This window comes from Acipenser ruthenus, chromosome 23 (genome assembly GCF_902713425.1).
Source record: "Acipenser ruthenus chromosome 23, fAciRut3.2 maternal haplotype, whole genome shotgun sequence".
Taxonomy (NCBI): Eukaryota; Metazoa; Chordata; class Actinopteri; order Acipenseriformes; family Acipenseridae; genus Acipenser; species Acipenser ruthenus.
Genome location: NC_081211.1, coordinates 24,996,775 through 25,023,681, shown reverse-complemented (window position 1 = coordinate 25,023,681; position 26,907 = coordinate 24,996,775). Strand labels below are relative to the sequence as shown.

General features: G+C 36.3%; 1 protein-coding gene across 5 annotated transcripts in view; it reads left to right on the top strand.

Moving 5' to 3' along the window:
• The window catches only part of LOC117412986 (phospholipid-transporting ATPase VB-like), a 76,513-nt gene that overhangs the window by 11,051 nt on the left and 38,555 nt on the right, over positions 1-26,907 (top strand). For 2 of the 5 annotated variants that reach the window (XM_058996941.1, XM_058996938.1), the window contains exon 3: positions 26,603-26,902. In XM_058996941.1, coding sequence (XP_058852924.1) covers positions 26,625-26,902 — 278 coding nt within the window. In that variant the 5' untranslated portion in view covers positions 26,603-26,624. Of the gene's footprint in view, positions 1-14,029; positions 14,268-22,795; positions 22,957-23,217; positions 23,289-26,602; positions 26,903-26,907 lie in introns of those variants that run through there. The other 3 variants (XM_058996939.1, XM_058996940.1, XM_058996937.1) reach the window with 3 other exon arrangements.

Genomic DNA, 26,907 nt, shown 5'->3' with positions numbered 1-26,907 from the left:
ATGATTTTGTTAAACATATTGTCTGCTCTACCCTTGTCATTATTCTACCTTGGGGATCCATGATTGGCCTGTGCTTTACCAGGATTTCTGCTTTACTGCAGTCTGCTAATGTTTTTGCCATGGTATCCCTGGATCCGATTGCAGTTACACTTCACCTGTAACAAACCCAATGCTATTTTCAGAATGGTCTTAGCTTGGGTGCTGTTGCTTATGGTGTATTGTATGCTTATGCGCGCTTGGGAGTGGGTATCTATTTCATATAACGTTACTGGAATCATTCAGTTTTGGTTTAAATTTGGTACAATTGAAACTCCTTACACAATTTTTTAGAGCTAGTTTCCATTTTTAAAAAAAGCAAGTGTTGTCTTTATTCAGTGTACATCACCCAGTTGGGTATAGAGTAAAGCATTTGCTGCCACACCAAATTAAAAAGTTATGGGATTTCAAAAGACTGCCACTGACTAAAGGTCTTGACTGTAGAAGTCAAGGAAACTGTTACAGAATCCAAATAGTAGAGCTAAACTGTTAAAACCTCATATAAATCCACTGGCTAAATGAGACGAACCATTAAAGGATGAAGAAAGAAATCCATACTTTGGAATAAAGTAGGCAAGCCGAGGAGTGATGGTTGGTCAGATGCCGGTTAATCTCAGCAGAATCCAGAAGTGTAAAGTACCGTTAGGATGGATTGCATAGTAACAGAGGTGTGTCATCAATCTTTTGAAATGGGACAGAAAGAAAACATACAGTTTGCTCTACTTTATGAAGATTACGTTGAAAAGTGATATTGTGTCTCAAACACATGCTTTAAATTCTGCTGAATGACTGGCTGAAAAATAAATAAATACATATTTGACCAGGCTTTATTGGAACATTTGCTATGTAGTACGTTTTTGGTAAACTCATTTTTGGATTGGTTCAGGGGTCCACACTCTGCACTTGTCTGCTGTTCTATGAGCCCTCACAAGGGTCATGTTTGGATTTCTCTTCCATCATAAACCACGTGAAACATTTAGTTATAACTTTACAAATACAGGGAGTTGAAATCTGTGATAATAGCAAGGAAATGCAGCGGTTGTTTTTTTGTTCTGAGTGCATGTCGGTTCCCCATTCCATTGGGGAAAATGTTCACTTCTGCACCATGTTTTGAAGGTCAATCGGCAAAAAGGAATACGACATATAAATTGGAAAAAAAGCAAACAAAACAAATGAACAACAGGATATTTTTGGATAACATGAAATATGTGGTGGGTTGTAGAACTGAGGGTTGAAGGACTAGGTTGAAACCCATTTCTTATTAGTATTAGAACTAGTTCACTTTTCTTGGTTGAAGTTTTTATTGTTTAGATCGTCTTAGACAGATTTAAGTAGATTAAAAAAAAAAAAAAAAAGTAAAGGTTTTTTCATGGTATATCACTTCCTGTGTGGTAGATCACATGACCTGATTAATGCTTCAGTAAACCATTAAAAAAGACCTTCACTACCGGAATTACACTATTTTACAACATTGTCATTTAACTATCGGAACCTTCCAAATTGAAGTATAAAATACAAGCAAATAACCAAAAAGATCTCTCAAAATTGGACTTGGGTAGGCCGGTATTTGTGCCTACGTGGATTTCCTTCGTTGTTGACTAATTGGTTTTGTGTTAAATTGTCTTTCTCCTGGTCTCGGCCCCCGAGGAATGACATTCTTGATACTTAGTCCTGTTGTGGAATTGAATGTGACTAGGGGTAAATGTTACCTGTCAGCTGCTGGAGACAGTGTAAGTCCCCAAGAGGGAAAGCTTTCTGAAAGCAAGCAGATTTGAAACAGTAGTCTGACACACTCTGTTTACTAACACTTGCAAATACTACTCATGCTTCTGGAATTTACCACATTGTTTTTTTCTATTCCTTTAAGCTCTCAAACATACCGTCAAGTAAATGTTTTTTCTGTAGTGTTAGATGTGAAGGCCTGCATCCATAAAAATGTCTTGATGAGTGTTTATATCCACAACCTACTGGACCAGTAAACTGTATTTACAGAAATACTGTGTAGAGAAATAAATGTGTGTATTGGGGTCTACTTGGGTTTTATTATCCATTGGTGGATTTGGTGCTTGTAAAAGGCGAGGGACAATGACGCTGTTCTGTGAGCCCACCTCAGGTCTGACCTGAATAGATCCTGCCATTCACTCCAAGGCCAGTATCTCAAGCAATGTCATACAGTTGTGCTGAAATGTGTGGTGGTTTTGTTTTGTGGATTTCTTCTGGGGACTAGGTCGAGATCACTAAACTCATTTTGTGTTTGACCAGAGTCAGATTTGAGCCCAGACATTCAAAGATTGTTGGATGTCATTTTGTTGAATTATCTTTTTAAATAAATTGTTTCTTTCTTTTTTTTTTTTTTAAGACACGCTTCATTTAAAAGATGTTTTCTTGATCTGCAAAATTAATGCAGCAGGGTGAATCTTGTTTCCATTAGTCTCTGCATAATAATAAATAATAAATATGCTGTATCGCAATACTGCTAAAATGCATAAAACATATATAGTGGCTCCAAAAAGCTCTGAATACTAAACAATCCATGAACTGCAACTAATGTCAATTTTAGAAATTTGAAGGGGTATTCAAAGAGATAAATGGCTGACACAAATAGAGAAGGTTGATTTTAATTCTGTGTAACTGCATTAAAATACATAGAGCAAACACAATGATTTCACTAAATCTTACTTTATGTACTACTGTCACTTTGTAGTCTCACATTTTTGTGTCTTTTCCATTTTGTAATGATGTTTTTCTTTCAAATCTATTAATGAATACAGTTTGCTAAATGTGCTTTGGTTTGTCCTAACACCCTCTCTTCGTTCAAAGTGTCGTTCTAGGATCAAGCCTTACTTGTAGTTTCTCTTTGGACGGTACATTACCAGCTGTCACCTGAATTGTAGTAGAATTGTTTTCTCTAAGGGTGTTGTGGCAAATACTGCATGGCAGACATGTAAAGCCAAAAGGTTATACATGCACAATCTCTGCTCGGTCAAAAGAAAAAATCCACAAAACACTTTAACAATGTGTGGTTGCAGTAATATGTAATACTTAAAAAAGAAATACAAATAAATGTGTTCTCAAAATCAGGACTTGATTTTGACTGCCTGTATAGTAGCTGAGGTCAAACGTAAGTACAAAATAAATACATAAAAAACAGAAAAGTTAGCAATGTGCTGTAGCCGAGCTACTGTTTATTTCACAGATTGTCCAAATTATGTATTTTCTATGACAATATGGCATCCACTGGCAGTGCATGTAGACTTATTTATATCAGCGTGTAATTTATTTTGTTTTGTACAGCAGCTGAATGTAGTCATGTAGGTAATTGTTCTGTGCGAAGGAAAAGCAGTGCTCCGATTGGCTTGTGATGATGACATGATACCTAGCGGGGGGTCTTCTGCCCCACAAAACTCATACGTGATCTGTTGACTGGAGTTTTGGGAATACTGTTAGCTAGGTCACAGTTTGAAAAGTCTTCAGTAGCCTTGCCAGCCCAGACCTTCAAGCACCATCTGCCACCACATTGATCCCAAATAGAGAAAATACAATGAGACATGATGGATGGATAGCATCTTCCAAATTGACAGCGAGTAGGAAGCTGTCTTTAAAGATTGACACCTGTTGTATAGTATTGTCCAAACTGAGTTACGGCTGTGTGGTACCCCCAACAGCACTATCTCAAACTTGTCTTTTGTCTGAAAGAAAATAATATATTTGCAGTTGATGTTTAGAATATATTCCAAACATCTTGGAAATGTTTATTTTGTATTTGTATTTCAGTAGAACTACTTGGTTTCCCAATGAAGAGCTACTGTTATGTGACAATTTTCATAAAGTTTATGGACAGAATGTTGTATTACGGTACTATTAAATATAGGTACTATAAACACTATTACTGTAACAGTGACTGAGTAACTACAATACATTGTAACTGCAATAAAAATGTAATTCTACATGTAGTTACTACACACTGCAGTTATATGCTTACATACAGTGGGCCATTTCTGTGTAAAGCACTCTTAATGGAATATATTTAAGTCTTGCTTTGTGTACTTGATTTTTGCTATTTTGGCTGTACAGTGGGTGAGCACTGCTGTCGTGGCCCAGTCTGAAGCTGTCTGGAGTAATCTGGTAAGTGACTGGGATGTAAACTAAAATGGCATTAGTTAATAACAGCATTAAAGATTACACTGATTCATCACAGTCTGGATTTGGTATACTGTAAGTGACCAAAGTCATCAGTGAGTCGGGTAGCAAAGAGTTTGGAATGAAAGAAGTTCAGGGAATATGTCTGTGAGAAGAAGCGTTGGTTAATTTGAATTGCCGTGGTTTACAGTGGATACTGTTTGTGTTCTGAAAAGCTATAATCGATCCCCAGATTGATCTGATTTCAGATCATTACAAAATGCTCTTGAGTGAAAGCTCTGTACTACTCGTATTATATTCATGTTTATATCATTCGTTTTAAAAACCTATCTTGCCTGCAGATTTCGGTAACGTAGCAACTCAAAATTATAGATAGCTAAAAATGCTTGTTTGCAACATGCAAGTGGTTTATTCTACTGGACAAATGAATTGAGCACTATATATATATATATATATATATATATATATATATATATATATATATATATATATATATAAGGTCTCCGTGTTTCTTCTCTCTGACGGTATCTTCTTGTATCTTCTTGTATATTGAAAGTGCTTTGAGGTCCACTATTATTTATAGCAAGTGGGTGAAGCTGTTTCTGAAACACCAGAGAAAATGAAGCAAGATCATATCTTGCATTCCTGTCTGTTACAGAGAGATGGTATGAATTGTGTAACTAAGCTGCCACCTAATGTACATTCCTATGAAATAATAAATACACACAACCAGCAAGAGATGGAGTGCTAACTGTGGCTTATTACAGGCGATTTAAAATGTTATGGTTGTTTACTTAATTCTAACCTAATTTATTATATATGTATATAAAATATTTTTATTTATTTATTATTATTATTATTATTATTATTATTATTATTATTATTATTATTATTATTATTATTATTATTATTACATTGATTTGTCGGTATATGCATTTTGCAATTATTATTAATAAAATAAAACCAAAATGGAGAGTTAGTACCCTTGAATTCCATGGATCATTATTATATATCTCCATTTACAGATTCATCCAAGATATATAGATATAGATAGATACAGAAGGGCTATTTTAAAATACTGTTGTAGGGAATTTCTAAATTAAAATGTGAAATATGATGGTTTGCTTGGCATACATTGATGCAGTGATAGCTCCAGTTTGTCTGGCTGACTACTTGTGTGTTTTTATTCATTTATGGATTCTTCAGGATAGTCACGATGATTCTAATGTTTTTTTTTACACAGCTTGCTTCCCACTAGAACAGTTACAGTGATTTCCATCAGTTTGTAGGCTGTAACACAGTGGAAAATTAAAACCATAAAAAAAAACATTTGTCTGTCAAAAAAACATGTTCCCATTCAATTGCAAATTAATTGGACCGAGGCAGGTAGGAAGAGAATTTTATAATGCAGTTGTTATGCTGAAGACTCTTCGTGCTTCATGCTGAGACGAACCATGCAATGCAGTATTTGACGATTTTATTAATAAGTTACAATTTATATTGCGTGTTGCATTTACTGTGGGTTTGGCTTGTAAAGTGCGAGTCATTTTGTTTCCACTTTATATTGTGTTCTATGATTACCACTTTTATTGAAGTTCAGTTATGTGCTGAATAGTCAATATGCAATAGGGGTGCCTGTGTGATCCACCATTAGACTGCCATTGCAAGGTTATGCTCACATTCCATGTATGTTGAGTGTGTTTATTTTATATAACAAGCATTGACATATCTAGCATCAAATATCCTTTTTTCACCCAGTGGTCCTGATTGAAGATTTCTCTATGTGTAGCACTGGTCAATAAAAGATATCGCAGTATTGTTTTCTTTGTGATATTTAAACCAATGAAGACATTGCTAAAGACATGTTGTCGATACTTGACAAATTCCAGTTTTACCTTTAGTATTTAAAACAAAAGTGACTGTTCATCCTGGGTGTGGCTGGAACCTGTTTAGCATAGAACAGGAAAAATAGGTTGAGGATGTTTACTCAGCCAGACAGTTAAACAATAGATTGCATTGTTCTTTTTGCCTTTTGTGTTTTTTGTCCCTTTTATACAGTAGCCTCTTTTCTCCTTTTTAAGATATGAATTGTATTTTAGGTGGTAGAAGCAAACAGCATCTGGGTTAAACAAAGAAAAAGTGTTCTTTAAACAGCCTGTTTAATGAATAAAATAGAGGATATTCCATGAAAGTTCATTATTATTATTTGTTTATTTAGTAGACGCCTTTATCCACGGTGACTTACAGAGACTAGGGTGTGTGAACTATGCATCAGCTGCAGAGTCACTTACAACTACGTCTCACCCGAAAGACGGAGCACAAGGAGGTTAAGTGACTTGCTCAGGGTCACACAATGAGTCAGTGGCTGAGGTGGGATTTGAACCGGGGGCCTCCTGGTTACAAGCCCTTTTCTTTAACCACTGGACCACACAGCATCTCAAGTTCATGGGGTAGTGTGTTTATTCCACGAATGAGAATATCCCTGAAAGGGGGGCGGGGTATTTAAGGTCATCCTCATGAGTGAAATAAACACAATACTCGCTGTATCACTATGCAGAATTGTGTTTTAATAGCAATTAAAATGTAACGAATGCTTAATTCGGAGGAATGACTTTCCTAGTACCAAGCCATTGAAAATGAGTTAAGATATTTGATAGTCTAATTTGCAAGATAATGTTTGTCCCATTTTAAAACTTTGCAATGCCTGGCAAGTTAGATGTTTAGCTCTGAGGTTCCTTGTACGCATGTACTGAACAAACTGAACAAGAGCCGTCTATGTGGTATTGAGAGCATGATGCAGAGTGACTTGACTGAAATTATGTTTCAAGGTGACATTCTTTAAAATTTTACATGTACTCATCTTGACCCATACAGAGAGTTCAGCAGTAACATCAGTTGTTTGTGATTAAAGCAAAATAAAAAAAAAAAGACTGGTGTCATATTTTATATGATTAGTTCAATTTGCTGTACCATGCTAGCCAACCGCCTTTCATTTTAATTAAAGGTTTAATAACTGAGTGTGTCCTGAAGTTCAATTGGAATGCACAACACTGACTCTGTCTTAGGATGAGAGATTCTTGGCTGAAGTGGTTTGCTGGTGCCACTCTGGCTGGAAGCTATTTGATGATGCAATGCATTGCTATTGGCTGTTAGAAAAAGCAGACAAGAATAATAATGGCACGCATAAGGATCTGAAGTTTTCTGTTTTAAATGAGAATGTTATTTTTCTATGCTTTTGGAAAGGTCTAATAGAATGAAGTGTGACATGACTGTAGTATACGTAACACTTTTAGACAGTACACACTAAAGAAGTGTGAGAAATAGTACTTGACCATGTGTACTTATTATTCAGCAATACATTTATTATTGGATTTAAGAAAGTGTTTTTGGAAGCCAAGCTGTTTGTTCATTTTGTAAGACCAGTGAGAAAACAGCTGTTAAATTGTTGAGGGTGTGTAATCAATGTTTAAGAACCTCATTGCAGTAAATAATGTGTAGTTGTTTTCAATTGGCCATGAGCATGCAGAAAATCTGCAATACTGCAGTAATCCTACCCACAAACTTAATTCAAATATAAATCAAGCATGTGCTGTTGAAGTACCACTTGCTCAAGGATTTTATAGTCAATGTTTTATGAACCCGTAAGCTGTAAACAGTAGTGTTTAAGAGAATAACTGATGACCTCAGCCTGCTATACACTTTATCGGGGGCTGCCCAAGAGTTTTCCCCCCTACCGCTAATTCTTTTATTTCTTTCTTTTACTATTTATTTCTCTTGCTGGGATTTTCGTCCCGGCTGATTGTCCTCCAGCGCTTCCGCACGCCGTTTACGTCTCCGTGGGCAGACCTGAGGGAACAGCAGAATGAAACTTATAGGGTCAGCAATTCCCCCAAGACCCGCCTCCCAGCCACTCAGAGAGTAGGAAAGTCCGCACACCCACTCTCCCCCCCTCTCCGTGTCACTGCCATGACTGACAGGCGGATATTGACGAGCTGCTGCCCTCTCCCTGCAGCACTATGAACACGTCAGAAGAGTCAGCACAGGTCTCCCCCTGTTACAGATGGATTACTCTGGGAATTGTTATAATAAAATCAATCTTCTTGCCCATAAAGCTAATTGCACATTTCTGGCTGTCTTAAATAATAATTACATAGTTTGTTAGCTCCCTCTCCATTTGCAGGGTTATTGGTGAATTGCAGTATCATAGAGACATTTGAGTGGTAGTTCCTGTAAGCCTCTTACCAGAGTATTTTAACACAATGCCAAAATTATTCATTTTTTCCATTTGATCTAATAACACAGTAGTTCCCTGTGTACAATTAAATTACAAAGAAACAAAATCTGAAATTTGAAAGGACTACAACATTTAGATGAAAGACCAATATTGTACTAAAAACATCCTTTTAATCCCTGTTCATTCTTTTCTCATAGTTTAACAGTTTTAAAGGATTTAGCATCTTTTGAATGGGGTAACTTCTGTGCCTCTTTCAGCCTTGGTTTAAAAAAATCTACATTTATAATGCAGCACTGTTTCTCCGTAGAACCAAAAATAATTACATTGGCTTTTGATAAATTCAAGTATTAGTCATAAATTTAGACATTGCTGTCCAGATAGGTGTCACGAAAGAACATTGCTAAATGTAAAGCCAGTTCTGAGTACCGCATTTTGACAGGAACATGATGGATTTTTCATTTAAAATTTCAAAACCAAACTGCAGATATAACTCTGGCTTTAAATCAGCCAAGAAAAAAAAGTGATGTTAGCAGGAGCCTTCTGTACAATAAAGAAGTGTACACATGTGAAAGCAATGGCATTTATATACTGTATTTTACAATAATGTCTATTTTAAACAATTGCTTTTTCTAAGCACTGTACAGTAGCCATGGTTATGTGACCATAGAGTTCACATAAATATATGGAAGTATGCCCTGGTGGATTTTAGTTATATTGACATGCAATGAATCGGATCTTTTTTTAGCGTGCTAAACCATGTGTCTTTCATTTTTCATGACAGCGTACACATGATGACATCTTAAGTATGTTATTTAACATGTTCAGACATCAAGCAAGTGGAGTCCAGAATAGATTGTTTAATGTCAAAGCACCACTATTGGATTTGATCTATTTCTCTGTAAATTATTTTGAAAGATGAGTTCATGCAGGCTGTGAGCCAAAACAGTAGGTTCTTTTGTTTTGTTTTGCTTTTTTTTGCGCGGTTATGATGCTGACGTAAAACATACTCGCCCCTGGCTTTAAGTGTGTTAGATGCAAGCATCAGATTCAATTTGTCATGGATCACCCCTTTTTAACCACTCCTCCTGCTATTTTTATTTAGATAAGCATGTTGCTGAACAATTACTTGTAAGATGTTTACCTGTGACGCTCTGTTCTTACACAACCCTTCCTGATGTGTGCTGTTGATGGCTTTTGGGATAACAAATCTCCACAAAGAATTGACAAAGCCCAATCTCACTAGTTTGTCATATTGAAGTATTGCATCTTAATATTAATTCAAAAACATAACTGTCAGTAGTCGTTTATTTTATTTTTTTCATGCAGCACTACATTTTAGTACTGTAATGCACAAAATTAGATTAGAAATTTTTGTATGGAGCATGGCATAGTTTGAAATTTCTTGGGAATGAATAAAGTTGGCTTGGGCTCCAAAATCAGATGCCATAACTCTCCAGAAGGGGAATTAACCCTTAAGCCATGGATGTCATGAAATCAGTGTTTATTGCAACAGACAGTACATGGGTGGAACAAGCCAAGATGCTGAATCCTGGTGAATGTAAGTCGCCCCCCCCCCCCCCCACACACCCTCATGATCCGTTCCAGCTGGCTTGCACACACTTTGCAGAGGCAGCAATGTGGAAAATGTTGTTTCTATCAACAGCTCCAAAATCCCATCTTCTTGTGCTAAAAATGCTTCAAGACAATACTATAAAGCAGGTGTGTCAAACTCCAGTCCTCGAAGGCCGCGGAGTCTTCTGGTTTTCATACCAACTTAAGCTCTCAATTGACATAATTGATCTAATTATTTGTTAAATTGGACATATTTCATATTTTTTTCAAGGTCTTTTACAGTTTATGATTTAAAAAATGCACTTGATTCAATGTACACTACCTATAAAACATGTTGAGCCCTGAAGACGAGTGTTAAATTTGTCCAATTAATCAAATAATTTGACCCATTAAGTAACTGAGAACTTGGGTGGAAGGAAAGCCAGAAGACACTGCAGCCCTCCAGTAACTGAGTTTGACACCCCTGTTATAAAGAATAATAATTTACCTGGCATTAATACTTTGATCTTTGCATTAAACTGTATCAGACCAAGTACAGTATACAGTAGTTTGAGCCCATCTAGACAAAATAAATGAAAGAAAAAATGCATGAAGAGCATATCCTTATAGTTTATGCTAGGAGTCCATGGATAAAATGGGTTGTACATAAAGGGCTAAACATATAAAGCTTTTAGTAATATTACAGCTAGCTGAGGTATTTTTTTCACAGTATTATTTTTCAATATATGGTTTGTTCTAATAAAGTGATGATAGACTCAAAACTCCACCCACTATTTATTTTACACACATTACAGGTATGTCTTGGTCCTACCAATAGAGTTACAAAAATATGGTCTGATGTGTCTGTTTTCTGTACACTGTAAACATGTTTGTCATGAAAAACGCAACCAGTTAGTCCTAAAAGAAAATGTGGTTTGCTTCACTTGGACACACTAAAGACCCAATCAGCATACAATGCAAGTACAATGAGCAAGTCATTGCAGGGGTAGAGTATTGATTGATAGTTCTGAAACAGCTATCAAACAAAGGGCAGCCTCATAAAGTAGTCCGTTGTCAGAAATGCAATACAGTTCCACATAGCAGACCAATGTAATGGCCATCAGCTTTGTATCCTTACTGTCTGTGTCGTTTAGAAATGACATACTATGATATGATAGCACATGATGGATGTTGTCTGACTTGCTGTGAATCTCTGGTACCATATTGTAATCAGACGGGCCAGCACCACAGGTTCAAGCGGGAAAAGAACTACACAAGTGGTCTCCAGGCAACTTTTAAATGGACGCAGGAATTCATTTGTCACCTTTTACGAAAGATTGTTCATCTCTCATTTCTATGTATGACATACAGTATATACAGAGGAGGCTGTGTGGTCCAGTGGTTAAAGAAAAGGGCTTGTAACTAGGAGGTCCCTGGTTCAAATCCCACCTCAGCCACTGACTCATTGTGTGACCCTGAGCAAGTCACTTCACCTCCTTGTGCTCCGTCTTTCGGGTGAGATGTAGTTGTAAGTGACTCTGCAGCTGATGCATAGTTCACACACCCGAGTCTCTGTAAGTCGCCTTGGATAAAGGCGTCTGCTAAATAAACAAATAATAATATACAGTATTCCCATCTGGGCTTTTTGATTGCTTTGCAGCGGACTTGCTTTCTTGATAAATTAATGTCTTTTAAACCAGCTTCTCTCTGATAAACACCTACACTCCCTTGGTGACCCCCTGCTGTAATGCATTCTTTACCTGATGTTCTGCAGATTGAAGTCATAACCCTGGGACATGATATGCACCAAACGAGTTCTATAATTATGCCCATGTCTCTTTTTTTTTAAAATAGGTTTTAAATTAACAACATTCATTTTAATTAGCTGTTGTGCACGCACAGGATTTCAAAACACTCCGTGAGCTCATTTTGCTTAGGCACATTTTATGTAAATTCTTGATATTAAACATCTTCTTGTTTTGTTAATGTATTACCTATAGTATGCAGAACATGTACCATAGCAGTAGTTAAGGAGTTATTTTAAAGGTCGGTGCTAACTTCATATACATTATGTCCGTTGTGAAAGCTGCTCCAGTTTTGTTTTTGACAGTACGCATGGCACTTTTCTTTTTACTATGTGGAGTTGGCAGTATGCCTGCAAACACATCACAGTACCCCATATTACTTCCAACTTTCTAAGATTATTCTACTAATCAACACAGCCTCACTTCAAAGTGGTGTGTGAAATGCTTCAGTTTGATTAGAACGTGTTAATATAGTCTTAGACGTTAGCAGTGAGGCTGAGATCTAATTTAACTGCTCTTGACAAGGGCTGCACACTAGAATAGAACAGGGTGAAGATCTCCACATATTCCATATGTTAGAACGGCTTCATTTCTCCATTGTTCTGAAAACCATCGATATTACAGGTTTCACAAAGCAGTTAATAATCAAGACGGAAAAAATTGACTTGTCATTTACCAAGCCGGCTTAAAACTATGAACCCAGTTCAAGTTATGATTTTGATTTTTTTGTTGCTGTTGTTAGTGGTCTCTTAAACCAGGGTAGCTGATGTTAATACTTGCCAATTATTTTACTTTATTATAACTTCAAAGTGACAATAGTAGGGGCATGTGCTGAGATTTCCGAGAATCCAGAAAATTGCCCTGTTGGATGTAGGCTGGGAGGAAAAGGGATATTTAAATCCCATTATAACTCAAACCGAGCCACCGCAATTACAAAACCCATGGAGGATGCAAAGAACAAATATTAAATCAATGGACGCTGTGAAGTTTCTTCATTGGTGTTCAGGGCTTCCATTGGAGCGGTTTAGCTTTTGGGAGCAGGTGAAGCCATTCTCATGGTATGGACAGATGCACACGTCTGGCTTTAGGGCTGAAATATCTGGAGGTGCTAAATCAATTCTAAACTAGTAATAGACTGTGACCCCAGCTTCATTTCCACAATGCAACAGATGAATAACTCCAGAACATAGAAGGCCTGCTTAATAAACAGTTTTAGGGTCAAGTTCAGCAGTAAACGTAGCACATTTGAAGCAGTTCTTCTTTTGATTTTATAGCATGTAATTAATGATGTGTGAACACAACATATTGTGTGTTTTTTGTAATGCACTTAGCCAATGTTTAGTATGTTAGATGATTAATTAATTTGCTTCATTTTTAAACTTCGTCCTATAGCTCTACTGAATAAACAACAGACTTTAAGTGACTTTTAGGTTTGTGTATGATAAAAACTAGGGTTCTGCAAGATCCGGAAATATGTCGGACCAAGTAGTTTAGCCACAGAAAGACCTAGCTGTTGTATGCTGTATTTGAGCAATGTCTCTTTTAAGGCCTGATGTTCATTTTTTTGCTGGATCATGTCTTCATAAGCCAGCAGTGGTTTAACATCAGTTTAAAAATTCTGAATTCAATGAGCCTGATATAAGTATATCTCTTGCACTAGACTAAGAATGTGGTGGTACAATCACGTTTTTAGTTGGGTTAAAACAAATTGAATACTGTTTCAGTAAAAAGGACCACAAAAAAGAAGACTAAAAAACAATTGGTAAGTTCAGGGGTGCTATGGTATTAAAATTCCTCTGACTGAGTCAGTCATAAGCCTTTATTTTGAGAGCTCACAGTAGTTCACAGAATAAGGCTCAGAGTTTCAAGCTAGCCGATAGAGCCTTGCCATAGCACTGTATTTCTAAGGTAATCAACACTGATCCCTTGAGAAATCGCTGAAACATTCCTGCTTAGCTCATCTAACCTCAAAAAATGAAACCAGAATAAAAACAAACTGATGTCAGCATGAACACAGCATTCAGTGAATTTCAGTTCACACTCGAAAGAAACAGGCTTTTAGATCTAGAACAAGCAAGCCAATTTATATAACTTTGATAGTGTGTTTGATTTGCAATTGGCCCCTTGGCAACAGATGCAGTACCTAATAAAATAAAAAAGTTATTTCAAACTAACCTTCTGAAATCTGTTTCAGACAACAATAGCGTCAATGTCAGTCACTTTGAGAGGATGAGGTGAAGTGTCCCTTCCTGTCTAATTACAGGTGGATCCTGACAGGTGGCCATGACTCTTGAAGATCATTTGTAAGCATTATCCAAATCAAGCACAGAAACAGACCCTGGCAAATATGAAGCTGCTTGCTGCACCTGATTTTCTGTATTCCGTGCAGTAAAGCTCAGCGTACTGCTGACTCTGTCAGATAAGGAAACCGAGTGCAACTGAAGGCCACCGTGAACCAAGCTTCGTGTGTACGAACTACCATGGTCAACAAGATAAGAATGGTATTTCACTTTTGTTTTTATTTAAATGTTAGATTTTTCAGCCGGTAGGGCCAGTACGTTTCTACCCTGACTTAAGTCCTGACTTACAAATATAATGATGCTTACTGTGTAAGCAGGACCGAAGGTATTAATCTGTATTGACCATAATGAGATTTGTAACCTGGACTCATGAGGCACTTGGCCTGTAGGGGGCGCTGAAGCATGATGAGGTTAACTTTTCCAAATACATTTTGAAAAACGTCTATCGTGAATAGAGCCAAGTTGTTTTCTGATTTTTTTTTTATATTATTATTTTTTTTTACACTGACACAAGCAAGTTTTATTTTAAAGGTTACACATTGATTACATTTCATTAAAAAAAAGGTATGCGATAACCTTTCAGAGAAAAGACTTTTAGAAAAATTCTGACCTTTTTAAATTGTCCTTCATATTTGTACACCACTGTTGGATTGAAGTTAGTAACGTATTAATATTCTCTATTTTATTGTGCTGTTAACCTTCAACATCTGTGCTTGTGCATATCTAGAAAGGGCATTATGCTGTTCTTCACTTGATTTGTTTGTGGTGTTTGTTTTTTTTCCCTCACGCATCCTTTTATCATGAACTTAAAGTTGGTGAATTTCTTCAAAGTCTGTTCCTGATATAGGCCAACTCGGTTCAATGTTTTAAATTAAATTGTGTGTTAAGAGTGGAATTTCAAACCAGTGCCTAGTGTAGTCTATTTCTCTTGATATGCTGTGCTGCATCACTATTTTAACTGACTGTCTCAAATAATGGAGATTTGAAATAGCCCTACACATAATGTTACATCTGCAACAGAATGATTTCCGAACATTAGCATATCGTAATGCTTTTACAAAAGCTCCTTGATGGAAAAATATAGCCAAAGCCATAACCATCAGTGTGGTAATTTTATTATTGCTGCTGAGATTTGCCTTTCCCTACCCTGGAGTAAAATTTAGATTAAAAAAAAAAAAAAAAAAGGTTAAAAAGGGAGAGCTTAAACTAAACATTTACACAAACATAAAGTGGATTCTAAGTTGGTGTGAGTAGAAAACAAAAAGCTGATAAAGATTAACAAAACAGTTTTCAAAGTGTGTCGATCTGTCCTCCATAGTGTACAATTACTTAAATGTTTAGAAACGGTGGCCCTAGAACCTCCATATTTACAGTTTGAAGATAGGTCTTTGGGAGTTGTGCACACCACAGATTGGTCATGAATGGAATGGTCAGTGTATCTTTGTGACACTTCCTGTAGTGCATTCTAAGGCTTTTTAATGACGTTTTTGAAAGCAGAATTATGCCTAAACTACAGCATAACTTCAACATTCTGAACCCCACACAGAAAGTGGCTGGTGAAATTGACCCACCACTTTGAAATCTTAAGCAGGCCTGGCTAATGTAAAATATCATATCGTAAAATGTTATCAGATAAACATGGCTCTCTAGGCTTTTTTTTGTTCTGTTTGTTTTATACAAAGATAGCTGAATAAATATTTTTGTACAGGCACTTTATAGTGGCAGTGTTTATTATATAGAAACGTGTTGACATCTTTTAGTCAGCAGTTACGGTTCATTGCACTTGAATAAAACGTATGTGGTTTTGGGTTCAGGATCCTTTTTATATTTGTTACAGAGTGATTCAGACCAATGACCCTGATGTGTGTCATTCCAGTAACTTACAAGAGCAGATGTATAAGTACAGTGTAGATGGTATTCCCTAAAGTCACAATGTACTTGTGTAAATAAAGTGAATATTCAAATAAAAAGCATGGGAGCAACCCCATATTACAAAGAAATAATGTTTTGTAGACTTTGGCAGCAAGAAAAGATAACATGAAAACGACCTGAGATTAGACGGTTAATCTCCTGTATTGAATTGGGAGGTACTTTCATTAAATGAGGATTCAGTTTTGTAATCTGTCCAAGGTCAGGTATAGTTTTGTACAGCTTGAAGAAGGGCGAGCTTTTAATATAAATACAACAGTAAGTCGTTCTGCATGTTTTCATTTATTAACTGTTTTGCTTAATGGGTACTTGTTTAATTATGAACATTTTAACATTGATGTGAAGTGAAGCTTAGGTAACTTGGTAAGATATTTCAATCATATGCAGTCCATTCAGCTATGTGAATAAGATTTTCAAATCAAAACTTGGTTTCATTCACTCTGTGTACAATATTTCAACATGAACAAAGACCATTTCAAATGCAGCTGGAATTTGTAAAGCTTGCAAGGTTAAAAGGTTATAGTGTCGGGTCCCTAGGAATTGAAATACCACTGCAATGCTCAGACTCTTTGAAATCTCCAGGCACACAGATCACTAAGCCCCTAAATCTTGCCATTGTTTATATATTAAATCTAGATCAAACCCGTCGTTTTATTAGCCAATTTAAAAAATACAAATACTCTAAAAAGAAATGCACGTTCCACAAAGCCCCTTCTTTTAATGATTTAAGTGACGGCTGTATTAAAGTCAGCCGCTGTATAGATCAATTTAATACCAACCATAATGTGTTTATTTCTTCTTACTTATGCCAGGCTTATCATTCCAGGGATCTTTAAAATTCACATGCTGTACCTTACCTTGATAAAGATCACCATGGAAACTGTTCCTCTTTGAACTCTGTGGGAACAATAGCTCTGAATCAGTCAGTTCAGGAGATGCGTGAGGATATTACAAAATTTGCTATTTTTGTCTTGTGAAGCACCAAAGTACTGACGTACAGTAATTGATTTCTATAGCTGCTTTAATTGTAACTTTCATTTATTTTGAAGTTATGTCACAATTGAGTGTGAGACAAATTATGTTTACTTGCCTTTTGAAAACCGAAAAGCATGCAATTCCTCAGATCAGATCATGCTGCAGCCAAGACTGGAAAGAGCAACATTGCCTTTCCCAGACTAAACAAATTAACAGCATTTCAAATCAGCAAACATGTGTAGATAACAGAGGATACAATACATGTGTGTAGTATGCATAGAGATGTACTAATCAGTCTACTGTATGCGTAGAAAGAAGAGACTAGTTATTGGTAGGCAGAAGATGCCTTTAGTATTCCAGAATAATCAAGTATCGACAGTAATCCAAACAGCAAATTCTTGTTCTGAGCAAGATTTTTCAACTTGAGTAGCACACAGGGAGTTAGGCAGAATGTGATTTCACTAATTGAGGATGTGGCCACTTTATTAGGAACCATTGCCTATTAAATTATATGTGTGAAGGTTCTATGACATACACCCATTACTTCAAAACACTCAGAATTCTAAGGTAAAACTATAAAAGTCTGAATCAAGCAGACAAGTGTTTCGGCTAGTGCCTTGTGCAGTGTCTTCTACTCTGATGAAGCCACCAGCCAAAATTTCTGTCTACTTGACTTCGCTCCCTATAGACTTACATTTTGTGATGCACACTATTTTTCTATTATTGTTGTTGAAAAGTTAATGGTTGAAATTCATTATGCCTCTTTTTAGTATGACCTGCATGGGGAGAAAAAAAAAAGTCCTTGTGTACTTTTTATTATTCTCCTTGCACTCCTGTGCTACAAAATTGCAATTTTATTTTGTATTCTTATCTGCTTGTGCCGGGAGGCGCACTCCACAGGAGTCTGAACAGCCCTCCGCATTCAAGCGCAGTCTAATCTGTGTCCTGTGCTGAATGAGAATAGACACACGGGATGCACCAACTTTTATAAAGGGAACACACAGTTTTTAATTCATTATTTTACATCAGAGGTAAGCCACCTTGGCACTTTTTCGTTCAGGTCTTGGTTTTTGACTAAATCTTTAATTATTAAATAGAACCAAAGTAAATCCCTGAGCAGGTCCTAAAGCATTGAATCATGTAATTATAGTTGCCTTTACCTTTTTTTTTTTTTTTTTAGGTAATATAGTGCACAATTCTAAAAATCTCTTAATTCTGCGACAGATGTCATAGAATGCAGCGTGTTAATAAATTGAGCTGGCTTCAGTGTTAATTGAAGTCTTCACACTTTTTTTAAAACTAGTATCTAATGGTCTGTGATTTGTAATGAGTTACATGGTTCTCAAAGCTCTGACTAGATACCATACATAATCAAAGACATTGATAAAGACCGCAAGTCAAGTTTCTTGCTATTACTTATATTATTATTATATATATGTGTGTGTAAGGAAATGCAGGCAGCTGTACAGTACGTACACTTTTGATATATCTAAAAAGAAACACGTTCAATTGTGGGGACATCGGGCATATATGTCTGTTGGACTGTAGGTCAAACTTCCTTTTCATGATACTAACATTAGCCTTTCCTCCTTTTTATTCGTTGTGGTCGTACAGCATTGCAAACTATCTCCCCACAAACAAAGCAGTCATGAGAACTGTAATTGATTTTGCTTCTGCCAGGTTAGTGTAAGGAGATATTGGATCCAAAATTCAATTCAGAAAAAGGGGTTTGAGGTTAAATTTGGCATATGTCAGAATTCAGTAAAGCCGGTATTGAAACCTAGCCACGACACTGGAGTAACACCCCTGGTTTTCTCTCAGGTACTACCATTGAATTTTAATGGGGCTTATTGGCTCTTCTGAAAGCCGGAAGCTTAAACTACACCCAATAATACCATGCTCTGGAACGAAGGGGACTGTCCCCACCCAACAACAGCATTTATTTATTTCTATTTGTTTTAAATTGTGATTACTCATCCTGTTCCCTGATATAGTACATGGTTAGTATTTTTTGTGTAGCAACAAGTTGACAGACTTCTTATAAAATGTAACATCCATGAGCTATATACCATGTTGTTTATACTGGGTCGTTCAATTCCTTGCTGCCATTGTGGGTGAATCTGGTGGATACAGTACAGTATTAGTGTGAGATAATGACATTGTATATTATAGCTTCATCAAGACTGCTTTGGAGTGTTTATACAAGGGTTGATCTTTTGTCCTAGAAAGCGTGGATGTGGAAATTGGGTAGACTGTGTGGCTCAGGTGTAGGAAGTGTGACAGATTTGTTAAACACTCCCTTGAATAATTAAGTAATTATATTTCTAGTGATTGCTTTGAACTGTTGAGCGAAATTGAAATTGGAGTATGATGTTGTTTTAAGGCCTGGAAGCAAGCAAGGTCAATTGTCCTCAATTTTAGAGGAAACCCCCATTTTCAAGGGAGGCCATTAGAATCCATCTGGTTTGTTTGTGATTGATGGTTTGATTAATGTGGACAGATGCAGTTTTTTTCGCACTGTTAACGCTTGCCACAGAAAAGGACGGGCTAATTCATGCAGAGGGGAGGTCTGCTCTGTGCAATATTCATGACTCATTCATTACAAGCTGAAGAGGTTGCAGCTAAAAGAAAATTTGGAACATCGAGTGCCAAAACGAATTAATGTTTTTTTTAAATGATTATGTTTTCTTGCTTGATGGGGAATTTACAGTAGAAAAGCATTCCGGATGGGCTGTTGACTGAAGCTTTGGTAAAATTAGAGTGAGGTGGTTTTTGGAGACAATTGATTAATGTATCAGATCGATATATACTGTATACAATGTAGATTCTGTGTAAATACTGTATGAATAAAAGAGAAAAAGTTTCCATTGCAAACAATCATAACTAATATTCATCAGTCTGTTATTACCACAGGCTACACTGTGTTTTTTTCATTTAAAACACAGAAGCTTTCTGATTTCTTATAAACACCACTGAAAGTACATCGTCCTGTGGTTAAGAATCAGGTTCTCCCAAAGACTCTGTAAAGTTCCTAAACTTTTGAACTATGCACTGCATGCTAAATGGGCGGGAGTGTGGAGTAGTGGTTAGGGCTCTGGACCCTTGACCGGAGGGTCGTGGATTCAATCCCCAGTGGGGGACACTGCTGCTGTACCCTTGAGCAAGGTACTTTACCTAGATTGCTCCAGTAAAAATCCAACTGTATAAATGGGTAATTGAATGTAAAAATAATGTTATATCTTGTAACAATTGTAAGTCGCCCTGGATAAGGGCGTCTGCTAAAAAATTAACAATAATAATAATAATAATAATAATAATAATAATAATAACAAAGCACCTCATTATTTATAGTTGTGCATGTCCCAACGGTCACGCTGTGTTTTCCTATTAGGCTACCATGCAATTTTGATAGCATGAAAAAAGTCAGTAACATCCTTGTTCAATAAAGACTTCATATTTGTGAAACCTTGAATCGATCAAACCTACATTAGACTCGTAATACCTAATAAACCTTGCCATTCTTTGGAAAGTGTATGAATTTAAGGTTATACTGTAACGTGGCAAGAAAGCCTAATGAATGATTTGATATGTATAGTATTGTGAGAAGCTACAAAATCCAATTCTTTACAAGATAAGTACAGTAAGCAAATATTTGGATTACTTGTAAAAGTCTTTGATCATCTTGTAATAGGCCAGATACAATTCCAAGAGCATTGTTTTTTTTTGTCGTCAGGGAAATTATATGAAACATTAGGTCTTAAAGAATTGACTGAGAATATTGAAGACTATATAATTACATTTGAAAAGGAAGGGGGGGGGTGTTATGATGTAATGTTCTGGAATTAAGGAAGGCACAAGTCTGTAGATGAGATTCTATATGATTATTTAATTATTTAGGAACTAGTGTTTTGCACTGCTTGGTGAAATGAGGCCATACCAAAGCAAAGCAGAATCTGTAGTCTAGGTGCTGCATAGAATACAGTAGTTTTGCATTGCTGACCCCATTTAGATTCATCATATGCAACTATTTCTCTTTTTATACTCTAACAAATCATTTTAATCTGTTCTGAAATCTGCCTGCCGCCTTTTTCAATAATGTGTTTTTCACGAGAACGGAACACTCTTTGAACACCCTTTTTCATATCGGTTCTGAAAACACAATATTTATTCCCGTGAAAATTAAAAATGTCAACAAAATGTGTAAGGCTTGATAACCACCCATGGCCCATGGAGAGATCTCCTTCTGAAATCATTCCAAGAAGATTGAGCTCCCCCAGCTGGACTCTTAACACATTACATCTGAATCGATATACAGCAAGTCCCTAACTAATTCAGAAACGCATTATACCGTAAGCATGTGAGAGCTATTCCTGTATTTGTACAAGCGTTCATTTATATTCAGTGATAACTAGAGCATGTACGAGGAGATACAGCCTTTCAAGTGGTTCTTATACTACCGATTTGAGCTCATGGTGACTCTACAGTATATACAGATTTTTCTAGCTATTATGTGACAAGTGCCTTGGAATTTTCTTTTGTAAGGTCCTAGATTTTAATTAAAAGCTAGTATGTGCTGCTTCCACTTGCTGTGACTTTTGTTCATCAAAATTGTGCAGTGTCCATTTAAGATGAGTGCTCTTCAATAGTTGGACCTCCAATCCCCTTCAACATGACTTGAGATGAAGGGTGTAACTTCTCAAATATTTGTAGTGTTCATATAATATTGAATATATTCAAGCTTCTGCAGTGTCGGGAATGCCTTCATAGTCGTGATCAAATTATGCAATTCATTCTGAACTTCGTCCTCTGTTCAGTCCCCTGGCATCTAATGCTTTTTTCATGTTCTGCATATTCCCTGCTTAGTGGCAGGGTCTACCTCAAAACTGATCTGTACTTGTCTTTTTCTCTGTGGAAACATATATATGGTATATAACATGAACATGGAGTATTGTGGGGGGGTTTAAAGGTGTTTTTTTCTGTTTTTGGAAGTCAAGTAAGCTTCTCAAATACTATTTTAAATTGGATTCAGAGTGATCGTCTTCAAAATCAGACAACCAATGTGTAGGAGACCTTATCCTGAACACATTGAAATATGACATGACACATTTTAAGCAGGCTTGTGCCTTTGGCAATCAAAAAATAAAATAGTTTTACAAGCTGAGCTGTATGCGCCATCATTCCCTGTCTCTTAAATGGTGTTTGCATCAGTTTGGTTCTAAATATAAATCCTAAATTTAATAAACATATCTTAACTTTTTAATGATATCCATTACGAGTACATTGCCTAGCCAATGTATTGCATATCATTTTTTCTGTGTATGGTAGAACGATGCAAGTTTGCAAAGTTTTTAGTCTCCTCTTTAAATCAGAGTTTGCTTTTGTATTGAGTACAAAAACAATTGCAAAGCAACATATTGATGCATTGTGAGTGAACGTCTGCAAATTATAATTAGAAAACAGACCAGAGGCTTTCTCTGAACAAATAGGTAGGGGTAACTCAAAAGTAAAAGGCAAATGTAGGTGCGGTTGTAGTTTTGGGTAGGGGGGTAGTCTGTCTATCACTTTTCTGTGTATTGCATAATAACCACTACTATTTGTCCTATCCTGTTCTTTGATTGGAGTGCTTGAGTGTTCCTGTGGTCTTAACACACGGAGGCAATACTTAATACTGAAAGCACACTTGAAAGAGCGATTAGGATGTTATAAACATGTTATTGTTTATGCCACATGCCCCATTGAAGTCTGCAGACCATTAAAGTGCCGTAATGCTGAAGAAGCACCGCTCAGGGTGCCGTATTAATCTCCTCTGTTTGTTTATCACCCAGAAACGCTTCCAATCAGGCATTCCACCCCTTCCCATAGGAGCAAATCAGCAATCCTATAACTGTATAATTATACAGTACATCTTTCTCATGAATATCACTGAAGCCCACTCTTGCGATACATTCCCTTGATTGTTTTGGCTGTGCGCTGATTACAGCACAAGGTAAGTGACTGCATATCACTTAAAAAACCTAAAGCATTAATCAGGAGATAATTGGATTGCAAATTAGAACGACACAGTTCAGTATTCCATTACCTTGGTTTTAATCAACTGCCTTGGTGAATTCATTTTAACTTTGCATTTGTCTCATAGGTGATAGACTGCCCCCACCCCATTCCAAAAACCTTAACTGACAATAGCTGTCACGGTGCGAATTTGGTGCTATGGTGCTAGTTTCTAGCATCAGGGTACCTTGTGTAGCGCCAGCAACATTAAATTATGGCACCAGTAGACTTGTTTTCATTTCTGGACTACTCACATGACCACAAGATTTGGTAAGTTAGCATCAGTAGGCTCTCTGGTGCTAAACTTTCAAAACAGTTTAGCACCAATTTTCTAAACAATTTGTACCCCTGGCTGTGCAGACTCTGCTTCTGCCTCAGTCTTACATGGAAACTGAGTTAAATTAAACTAATGTAGTACCAGATATCATATTGCTATAATGTGTTTCTTTATAAACGGCACATTTTAGACTGTACAGCTAATAGAAGTGAAAAACGGGTAACATTTAATTATTATAAGCTGCTGTACAATCACTTTAATCACAAACCCACACACAGACACATTGTATCTGAATGTTAATGTTGTTCCACGCAGACAGTTTCCTTAAGCAACTTCCACATGACGGGTTTAACTAAAATGTCCCAAGGAGGAAAATCGGCAGCCACAGCATTCTCCATGAAGACAGGAGTGACACTTAACACAGTAACTGTAATTAATAGTTTGCTTTGTCAGCATTGAAACATGTTTCAGTGCTGGTCATTGCTGGAATTTCCCTTGTGGAATGAAAAGATCAATAATGTGAATGTACTGTCGCCAGGACATTTGAATAACAAGAAATTATATACATAAGGTTATGGTAACAGTTTATTGCTATGCAGTTTAAGTGTGGTAAATTTGAGTTAAATAGCCTTTTTATCCATGACATTTCAATTATCATTCTCTATAACATATCATTTTAAATTGGATTCAACATTGCTTAAACATATTTCATGAACAGGGTCACATTCTCTGTTTCATTTTGGGTGAAATATGAACAAACAGTGATTTACTGCAGTGAGGAATCAAATGTATAACCCTTTTTTTCCAGTTAAAAAAAAACAAAAAAAAAAACTGGGAATTATCGTATTGAAATCTTAATTAATGGCAAATGAGTTTCAGCATTCTAATTGCACCTCAAAGTATTTCACAAACGTTTTCTTCAGTAACATTTTTCTAATGTGAGATTGTTTATCATAATCATGCATTTCATTTCTTTTTAATCTGCTTTCAATATTAGAAACACACCATGAAGTTGATAAAGTTTCAGCAGCGTGTGGAATATCTGTGTATTACACCAACTCTGAAAGTTTTTCTCGATCTATCCTTCTGCTCTTAATTTTATTTAGCGGTAGTATATGTTGAAATGTTGATAAGACGATCATTATGTGAGCTGGATTCTTTAATCTCTTCCAGTGTGATCTAGCTTGTTTTATTGTGTCTCAGCCTTGAGGCCGGTTCTTATCTCAACCTGCTGGCTTCTTTACTTTTAAACCCATTAACATGCTGCAAACTATATCTATTTGATCTATTTTAAAACGTCCTGTTTTACTGTTGCTGGGGTCTTAATGGGACCCCCACGCCCTCTGCCTTTTTTTATGTGCCTCCCCCCTTTTTTTTTTTTTTTTTTGGACCCTAAAAAAGTACTGCCCTAACACTACAGGGTGTAGGGCTATCATAGGAGCAAAAACAAATACTCAGGTCAGCATGATCTCAGCTTCTCTGTTGGCAATAAAAACCCATCTTTCACACAGTTCAAAGGCTATGAAGTTGTTGACTATGTAAGTAGTAATGCTGAAAGAAATGTGTACAATTCAGAGACTAGAACTGTTTCTCAATGTCTGTGTAAAGTGTTGGTAGCAGATAATCGAATACAACCAGACTCTAGTTTTAGGTCTGTTCTTATTAAAATGTTCAATGGCAATTTTCTCCCCAACAAGTACAAGTGTTCTGTATATGCATCAGTAAACTTTGTCAATCAGTAAAGTGTTATGCAATAAGGATTAAAGATCAACACATTACACTCATAGATGTGTTAATGGTTCAGTGACTAGAAGGGTGAAAGGAATGAGCTTTTTCTTACGCCGATAGCATATGTGTCATATTTAGAGACAAGGATTAATGTTATGGTGTCCTTTGCATAACCAGAACTTGATAATTTCCTTTAAAGATATGCTTATTGTAAAGTGAACCGCTACAGTATATCAAATGCTATCAGGTTCTAATCTATTTTGCAAATAACCAGAGTATTGACTGTGCTAAAAAAAAAAAAAAATAAATAAAACAAAAGAACGCTTACATGATGCAGTATACTTAACATGTAAGTAGCCCAGTTTTTCCATTGGTGGTTTTGAAAAATTGTAAAAGTACAATTCAACAACAACAAAAAAAAACAATAGTAAAGATTGTGTGCACTGTAAATTGGAACCAAGGATCAAATTTCAAATACTTTATACAAAGTGCATTTCCCACATATAATGTCATACCACTGAAATAACTATACAGGTTATCCCATTAGGAACATACAGTACACAAATGGTGACGGCTCCTGTCCTAACAAAGGGGGATGTGCTTTCTCCCCAGGAGCCCAGTTAAAACGCCAACTGTGTGGTGCATCTCTAATGTACTACAAACGTTGTTTAAATGTCCAAATTTTCATTTTGTAACAAAGGTAATGAAAAACAAAAACAAAGCAAAAAAAAAAGTAAGAAATCAACATGCATTTACATGTTTTATTTCTTTCAGAAAGCATTGTTGCCTGAAGCAAAAACAGTCCCATTATGTCATTCTCCAGGAAAAAGATAAATGTTGTTGAGCTGGGAACATGTTCAAATGATCCTACAGGCTTTTAAAATCTCCAACAAAGAGCCATTATGATTGTTAGCGTCACAGATTAGAACCTGATAGCATTTGATATACTGTAGCGGTTCACTTTACAATAAGCATATCTTTAAAGGAAATTATCTAGTTCTGGTTATGCAAAACTGTGAGTGGTTATTAAATGTAAATTTAAAACAATCTTAATGTTCCTTACTTTAGTTACTGTTATGTGACTTCTGATGTTTAGTTTAGTCTCAAAAAGGATCTTTGGTACACAAATAAGTAATTAAAACCACAGGAAAGAAAGATAAGGTTACATCATAATGATGATTACGATAATAATCACATTCTCACATCACACTTAAATTGGCTGTGTATTTATCATGCAATAACTACTATGTATCTCACTTAATAATATGGCTTTTTGTTTGTCCTTGCAATTATTTTAAACCTTACATAAGAACATACATGAAACGAGACTATTCAGTCCAGTAACGCTTGTTCAGTAGTGGGTGATTGATCTCAAAACTTCAAGTTGGGTCTTACAGATCCTAGTGATTCAGCATTAACACCTTGGCTAACCCATTCCATACTCTCACCACTCTGTGTAAAGAAGTGCCTCTGTATGTATTCTATCATATAGCCTAATATTTGGTAGTTTGTTGAGTTACATTTTGTGCATACAATCCTGGCTATATTAGATGTATTTTTGTCTTGTGCTTTGTTGCAGCTGTCATCATTTACCGGGGAAAATGTCACTCTCTGTGGACTGGATACGGCATCGCTTTCGAAAACTGGCATCCAGAGAATCCTCTGAAACAAACTCTGAGACAACTCCACTTCTCCGATCAACCGCCCAAAAAAGAAATTGGATTTATCCGCACAACAAACATATTGTCTTTCCAAACAATGGACTCTTTATCCAAGACTTTAAGAAGTTCACCAGTAATTATCCTGGAAATAAAATACGGACTACAAAGTATACTTTTCTCAGCTTTTTACCAAAGAACCTTTTGGAGCAGTTCTACCGGTAAG